This window comes from Cryptomeria japonica, chromosome 5 (assembly GCF_030272615.1).
Source record: "Cryptomeria japonica chromosome 5, Sugi_1.0, whole genome shotgun sequence".
Classification (NCBI taxonomy): Eukaryota; Viridiplantae; Streptophyta; class Pinopsida; order Cupressales; family Cupressaceae; genus Cryptomeria; species Cryptomeria japonica.
Genome location: NC_081409.1, coordinates 112,014,231 through 112,022,791, shown reverse-complemented (window position 1 = coordinate 112,022,791; position 8,561 = coordinate 112,014,231). Strand labels below are relative to the sequence as shown.

Genomic DNA, 8,561 nt, shown 5'->3' with positions numbered 1-8,561 from the left:
ATGAAGAAGAGGGATTTCCCCCATGACCAATGGTTGTAGGAATGACATTTTGAGTTGATGTAGCCATGATGTTTGAAGTGAAAGTAGGAATACGAGCCATTGAAGTGGTCAAAGGTATAGAAGAATTGATTTGATTTGAAGGTTGTGAATAACCTAAGTTCTCAGCACAACTCTTGATAGGCATGACACTAGAATCAACAATATGAGCAATGCCACACAATATATCAATTCCATTCTCATCACTTTGAATCATGTGTTTAAGGCCTTCAATTAATGGAAGAGCTTCACTATTAGGGTATTCTTGGGACATCCATTGTTGAAAGTTATCAAATTGATTGTCCAATTTTGAAAGTTGATCTATAGAAACTCTAGTCAAATCTTCTTCTTCATCATGGGATTCATCAATTGGATGGATAGGGACATGATTAGGATGGGAAGAATTAGCATTATCCTCATTAAAGAAGTCACCCAAATTATGCTCCATCTCCTTGATAATTAAACCTTGGGAAGCCTTAATTCTAATGCTTTATCTAACAGGGATAGTGTAGGTAGGACTAATAGTGGTAAAACTCATGCACAAGAGGGAAAATTGAAAATTTGAATTTTGAACAAAGCTTACAAAATTGAGTAATGCAAAATTTAAGCAAATAATGATTAAACAATTTGAACTTTATTGGAGGAAGATAATGACACAATTTCCAAAATAATAAATCAAAGGAAATTGGAATTTTAAAATTAGGGCCAAGGGGATACCACTTAATTTTAAAATTGATTAAAAAAAACATAATTTTTAAAATCAGGGCAAATTATAATTAACTTCTTAATTTTAAAAATTTCTAAAAATTTGAAATGTTGAATTTTGGAGATATTTTTTATTTTAGAGGTATCAAAAATCGACAAAAGCAACCAATCTTCTAGATTTAGGCTATTAAATATAGTCATAACAGTCTCCCGAAATCTTGGGAAAAAGCTGAGGACTGTGACAAAAATGCACACAGTCCGACCAACTTTTTTCAAAGTTTTCAGGGATGAATATTATGATAATTTTAAAGCTAATCCCAAAAAATTGGTGGTTTTTATGATTTCTAGATAGGCGAAATAAGTTTCAAATGTGAAAATAGGACCCTATTAGGGTTTTGAAGAAAAAAATGGAATTGGACTGCAAATTTGAAAAGGGTCAAACGTAAAGGGGAGGGACACCTTGGAAAATGTTTAGAAATCTGAATTGGAATGAAATTGATTGAAATTTGTACAAAATCCAATTAATTTTGAAAATTAGGGTTTTATGACCTAACCACTTAATTTTTGAAATTTTGAATTTTGAAAAAGTAGGGAAATTGAAAATTTGAATTTTAAGAAAGACGATAATTACGAAAACAGTCACAAATCTGAAAATTAAATGGAAATTCAATGTTTGCACAAGTTCAATAGTATTTTTTAAAATTAGGGTTTTGACAATTAACCACTTAATTTTATGAATTTGATTTGCAAATTGAACAATACAAGGAGGAAATTGAATTTGACAAACAAAGCAATTTTTAGATCTGTGACAATAGCAATCAAAACACAAGTTCAATTTCAATTTTAAAACTAGGGTTTTGAATGATTTAACTACTAAGTTTGCAGAAAAATTAAACTTGTAAATGAAAAATATGCAATGATTTTCAGAATAAAGCATGTAAGACGTCGGGTTCACCAAAATGTAATGTGGAAAAAGGTGAATGATGGATCTAGAGGAAATATTTTCTTCCCTCCAAGGAGAGATGAAAGTTTCACTTTGAATTTCCCTTCAAACACTTTTCACGCATTACATTAGAAGAGGGGGGAAATGCACTAGATTCAACCTCCAAAGAAGGAGATTGAATTCTGAGTGATATAAGAATGGTAAGTTAATCCCCTCTTCTGGAATGAGATTTGAATTGATTGAATTGTGTACTTATGACCAAGTGAAAAAAGTGACAAAGATCTGATTATAACTCGAGATAGAAGTGTGGGATGAAGCTGTGCACCTGGATCTGGCAATAATATGTTGAGACGAAGCCGCCCTGCGAATTTCAAGAAAATGTGTCCGGACCGTGGCGAAAGTGTACACAGTCCTCCGAAAAATCCGCGAAACGAAAAGGGTTTTTCGTCTCTACAAATGGAGTCCAAATCCGAAAGTACAGTTGCGCACCTGCAACCTACACACAGAAAAGAGAGGAAAAGGGGTTGGGATTGGGGGTTTGCCTTCAGGTCAAACCCCAGTTTTGGAATAAACCAAATGATAAAAAAAAGTACTTGCAAGTAAATGTAAATGAAAGACTGGACTGTAAATCACCTCAAGGGAGGTTGTGATAGAAATGTTGATAGAATTTCTTGTATGAATTTGAATGTTGGTATGAATCTCCTCTTCAATGGTTGAATCCTTGACTTGAATGCAACACTTAGCGTTGAAAGGAGACTTGAGAATGCTTAATGTTGGAAAGGAATGCTTGAATGCGCGATCTCATGTATTTGTCCTCTATCAAAATGGGAGGGAAAACATGACTTATATACTTGTCAATTAGGGCTAACTGACTGATTTTCCGTCACAGGCCGACACTAGGGGAGTTTTCCCGCTCAATGTACAACCACCAAAGCACAATTCGAAAGGGTCCTGCCCCAAAATGGAGTAGAGACAAGATACAGTTTGGGCAGTGCAGAGGGCAAGAAAGATGTAGTTTTTAGGTGTCAAGGAAGTCTTCGGTCTCTGATCAAGCCTAGGGATTCGATTTGCATGCTTGAGGACCCTAATGTGGTCAAAAATTGCAAGGGTCGCAATTTTATGACACTACAGTTTCTAAAAGAGGAAACTAAAAAGGTAAGTGTAAGGTGGGGAAGTGCATCCAACACAAGAATAGAAGGTTGTCTTACTAAGACTCAATTTTCTAAAAGTTGAATTTAGTCCATCAAGAAAAGGTCACTTTTGAAGTGACTTCGCAATTATATGTAAGTGGTTCTATGCCCAAAAAGGTCCCTTAACCATAGGTATATCAAGTGGGCCTTCAAAGATGACTTAACCTCAACTATAGGAGTTATTTTGAGCCCCCAAAAACCCACCTAAAGTTTACCTACGGGTCAAACTTGATTTGACCATTCCAAGGGCTCCCTAATCAAGTTGTCATTTGGGAAAACTAAATGAGGTTTGAAAAATGCATAGGTTTTCACATTTCCCTCTCAAAGACATGTCACATGCCAACTCACAACACATCAACATACACTTGGTCATGTCTTTTCAAGGTGAAAATAAATTAAAATTAAACAAATTGAACACACACACATGCATTCACTTATACAAAAATAAACACATTACAAACGAGGTATTGTCTCTCCAAATAGACAAACCTTGGCTTCACAATCGCACATAGGTTTGGCTCTAGTTCTCCCGTGTATTTCTATGGTCACATGGATTAATATCCTGCACACATCAGTATGTCCAAAACAATATGTATACATATATGAAGGAATATACTTTTAAACACATAGCATCCAATTTCACATCATATCATGAATTCATCTCCTAATCAAAGAACAATAAAGAAAGAATCCAATTACTTTTCCTAACAATCCATGTGTGATCATTTAATCAATTGCAACATCATCAAAATCATATAAAGCATTCATCAATAAGGCATGGATGCATGAATCATAATCATCATCAACATAGTACTGAAATCAAACATAATATGGGATATATCATATCCAATGATATCAAATCATCTATCAAATAGTCTCGAAATCCATAGTGAATCAAAGTAATGTATCAAACAATAAGTCCGTAGTGAAAAATAAATAAGTGCTATGACAGGCTCGAGGTAGGGCCTCACATAGTCATTCCAATGCTTTGGTGTTAGATCAATATCAAATTCTAGTTAATGTCTCGATTTTAACATCACATCACTTGAACTTCATATTGTGTCGATTACAAGATAAATACCTGATTCTATCACATTTTTATTTTTGACATAATTTTCATCTCAATTTAATTGATTTCAATCAATTTATTAGTGTATATTGATGCAGTCACCGGTTAGGAGGGACCTCAAAGAGATCAATTTATCAGTGTATATTGATGCAGTCACCGGTTAGGAGGGACCGGGCAGCAAGAGTAAACACAACGGAAACAAGAAGCCATGATGGAGGCAATCCAGAACTTAATATATTAGATCATGAAAATTGATTACAAATAACCGATAACATCTGGGTTACAAGATTCGGCTCACTGGCCTACTACAAACATGCTTAATTACAGAATACGTCACTCCCGGACCTCCAAACCTAAGATCTGTATACTATGTTCTATCTGATTTTCTTATGACTGACTTCTAATGCTCAATTACAATGATTTATATGATCCAAGGGGATCCGGTCGGCCCAAAAGGAATCAAATATCGAAGAACAAGATCAAACGTGTAAAACCAATAGGTCGGCCTCCGCCAAAGAGATTCCTCCGAAAAATCCAAAGGATGAAGTGTGGATCAAAGGGAAGGTCGACCACACGCCAAGGAACATCTAAATCAACTCACAAGACTCTGCAAGCTACAAAAGGGATCTGGTAGATTCACCAATGCAAATAGGTCCAAATGGTTCCAATGCCAGAAAACTATCTCAAAATCTGGAATCAATAACTTGTCGGAAAATTATCCAAATGCTCTGCGGTTTAGGAATAAGGAATATGATCACGTCCTCGAGAAAAATCCAACTCCACAGGATTCGGTGAGACAATGCAAGAAAATGCATAATGAAATGTTGAAATTGCAAAACAGAAAACAAACAGAAAAGAAATATTTTTGGTTGATGCAAGATTGCCATGAACCGAGGATGCTCCTGCATCATATATCTAAATTTTATATTGCATTTAATTTATATATCTTTAGTATATTTGTAAAATGTATTTTATTTCCTAAAAAATATACATTATACAATTTTATTATATTACAAAAATTAGAACTTGTTTCTTTTAAAATACAACACAAAATATCTCATGCTAATGATTTATAAATCTTAACATCTGGATCAAATTAATAAGAGATATATGTGTACTTTGTTTTGTGTATGGTTTCAAGTCATTTTCCAATCATTTTTAATAATTTATTAGTATTAAAGTACAAGTCTAATCTAATATGTCTTCAACTAAGAATCAAGGATTGAGGAGTACCCATTCTAGCAAACTTATTTGAAGAATAGTCCCAACCTCATTCTTTACAGTGTTGAGGGTCTTACACTCAATTAGTGATATTAGATTTCCACAATCCATAGTTTCATTGCTAATCTTATTCTTTCTGGATTAGACAGTGTTAGATACAAGACTTTTTGGTATCTCACATAGTCTAATCTAAAAAGAATAGCATTAGCAATGACCTTACACTCATCAAAACTTAATATAGTGTCATGTTGAGTACCTTACAGTCATAAAAAATTAATATAGTGTCATGTCAAGGGTCTTACGCTCATCATCACTTAATCTAGTGTCATGTCGAGGGCCTTACAGTCGTCAAAACTTAAATATAGTTTTTTGTCAAGGGACTTACGCTCATAAAAACTTAATATAATGTTTTATCAAGGGCCTTACAATCATCAAAACTTAATATTGTGTCATGTTGAGGGTCTTACACTCATAAAAAAATAATATAGTGTTGTGTCAAGGACCTTATGCTCATCAAAACTTAAAACTATGTCATGTCAAGGGTCTTGAACTCATCAAAACTTAAACTAGTGTCGTGTCGAGGGCCTTACACTCATCAAAAACTTAATATGGTGTCATATCGACGGACTTACATGGATCAAAACTTAATATAATGTCGTGTTGAGGGTCTCACACCCATCAAAACTTAATATAATGTCAGATTGAAGGTCTTGCGCAGATCAAAACTTAATATAATGTCGTACCAAAGACCTTACACTCATCAAAACTTAATCTCTTATAGACTTATTCAAAATCCAAATTCACCAACAAATCAAAAACATCTTGACTAACCACATGCTTTGACTAAACTTAATGATAAAACAACTCAGGGGAAAGAATAAAAAAGATATGTGTACCCCATATTACTTCACCAACAGACCTTTTGTTACCTTTGGGTCCCAACCTCTTAACTCTTTTGAAGGGACAAATATACCCGTATATGAGTAAATTCCTTATAATAATAATTTTTTCACTCTAACATGGGATGGCTCTTTGCTTGTTTCCCCCCTAGTCAAGTCCAAATTATAAAACATACAAAACCCCTTTGACTGGCAAAATGAAAGTCTTTACCGAGTAAAGTTCTCCATATATGGAAAAAATAATAACAAAAAATTCAGAGTATTTTAGTCTTTACCGAGTAAAATTCTCCACGTATTGAAAAAAGTAAATAGCCGAACAAAAAATTCACAGCCAAGACACGTAAGTCGCAAAGGTTTTATTGGTATACTCAATGCACGTGGACAACAGATATTGGCAAGATATATACATTGTATATACTCCGTTTGTACCGTCAAAGCTTGACATTTTCTTCGATGCCGCGTTGATCAAGACAAAATTTCCTTGACCATCTTGTGGCTTCGATTTACCCAAGAAACAGCAGTGGAAACTCCCAACGGAAAAGCACTAGATTTTTAACGTATACACAATGAGTATATGCAATAGATTATTTGTGGGGGATTGGAGAAGTCGGTCAAAAATGGTTAGTTGGGACCAGGACAATCAATATATATTACACAAGATAGAATCTTTTATATGAATATATATAGGGTTTTGGGCCTTTTGTTTATGAAATTATTGTTCTGATATCCTAGAAGACAGAGCAGCCAGCCTTTTGTGAAAGTTTTGGTAAGGTTTATTGTACTGAGTACTGAGCCTTGTTCAGGCTTTCAGAAGTGTTTATTTATGATATATAGTACTGGGTAGTGAAGCTTTTTATGTGGGTTTTCTTTTCTTGTATGTGAGAGTTGAAGAGATGGGGTTTATAGTTTCAGACACCATGTATTGCAAAGGGAAGATTCATCCATGTTTGGAAAGCCAATCATCTGTGCCAAAGTTTCTGCCTGAGACCATCATTACACTGAGCATTGCCCTGCCTCCAGAGGACCAGGAGGTTTTGTTTTACCTCATAGCCTGTTCTCTTAATGTCTTTTCATATCAGAATCAGGGGGTCAATAAGGGCAGCAGTAGCAGCAGAAGAGGAGGAAGCAGGCGAAGCTGTACCAGTGCCTGTGCCCCACATAGGCTATCTTTTGAGTGCAGTTGTTTTGAGTGTTATATGAGCTTCTGGGGCAGGTGGAATGAGTCCCCAAACAGAGACCTTATCCACAAAGCCATTGAGATATTTGAGGATCATATGGCAGTCAAGAATGGGAAGAAGATGAAGGCAAAGGAGCAGAAGTTGCAGGCCAAGCAGCTGATCACATGGTTGGAGTCAAACTGTGATTTTGGGAGTGCTGGTTTTGGAAAACAGAGAGGGATGATGATAGGTCATAAGGAGGACTCTGATGATGGGGAAACCAACATGGTCTGTGATGATGAAGGGCCCAAGAATCTTGGTGGCTCCACTAGGATGAAAGAGTATATGCATACAGCAAGTGGGTCAGAGAGAACTTTTATGAGGAGAATGTTGCCTAACTTTGTGGGATTCTTCACATCCAATCTCTGGACTGTGTGGGGTCCTCTGGATCCTTGCAAAGCATAGAATCATCAATTTCCTTCTGTTTTTTTACTTTTAGTTATGTGTTATGCAGTCCCAGAGAGACTAGCATATCACTAAGAATTTTGTATACAGGCAAGAATTATAGCAGCCTAAAAGCACAGCCCAAGGGCAGTATAGTTTGTTTTCCAAGAGTTTTGCCAATTTGGTATTACTTTATATCTTGGTTCATTTGCAGAATATTTGACTATGAATATATCACTGTTTTGCATAGTTTTTTTATCTGTTTTGCCAAGTAAGATAAACTGTTAACTGGCTTTTCTCACCCAGATAGATGATTCAGTAGTGTACTTTAACTAATACTGAATTTGCAAAATGAAGCACCCATTTTCTCTGGAAACACATTTTTAATGTACGCTATTGTGGAATCAATCCGATGGTCATAAATCTTATCCTCGTGCAGGAATTTAATTTATAATAACTTTCAAACTTGGAAAACTTGGTTGTGTGGTTGAGAGTTTGTATTACTCTTTTGTATGAATCTCGTCAAGAATGGCAGGTCATTTGACTTTGAGCAGCAATTGGGTATAGTTCAAAAATTCATCAATGTAAATGGAGTACACAGGTGATTCCTTTAACTTCTTTGATGCGTGTGAGAATTGATCAATTGTTTAAACGAGATCGATCATCAAATACAACTCAAAAGGTGAAAGTACAACAATTTGAATTGTAAGTTAGTACATGATAGTTAAGTGGGAAGAAAGCTAGTCAAAATATGAATTTAAATTTTAAAAATTGTGGGATCATTTATAAGTTGAAGTGACCTAGACCAATCCCATCAATCATGAATCTAGTTCAAGATAGAAAATGTGTGAAATTGAAGAATTAAACCAATTTTTAGTCCAATGAATGCAAATAGAA

At 35.1% G+C, this 8,561-nt stretch overlaps 1 protein-coding gene across 1 annotated transcript; it reads left to right on the top strand.

Annotated features, from left to right (window-relative positions):
• The first annotated feature begins 6,687 nt into the window (after window positions 1–6,687).
• On the top strand, window positions 6,688–7,922 carry LOC131067109 (uncharacterized). Its single transcript, XM_058002044.2, has one exon. It carries the CDS (start codon window positions 6,957–6,959, stop codon window positions 7,683–7,685), a length of 729 nt encoding a protein of 242 aa, XP_057858027.1. The 5' UTR covers window positions 6,688–6,956; the 3' UTR covers window positions 7,686–7,922.
• Window positions 7,923–8,561: the final 639 nt, after the last annotated feature.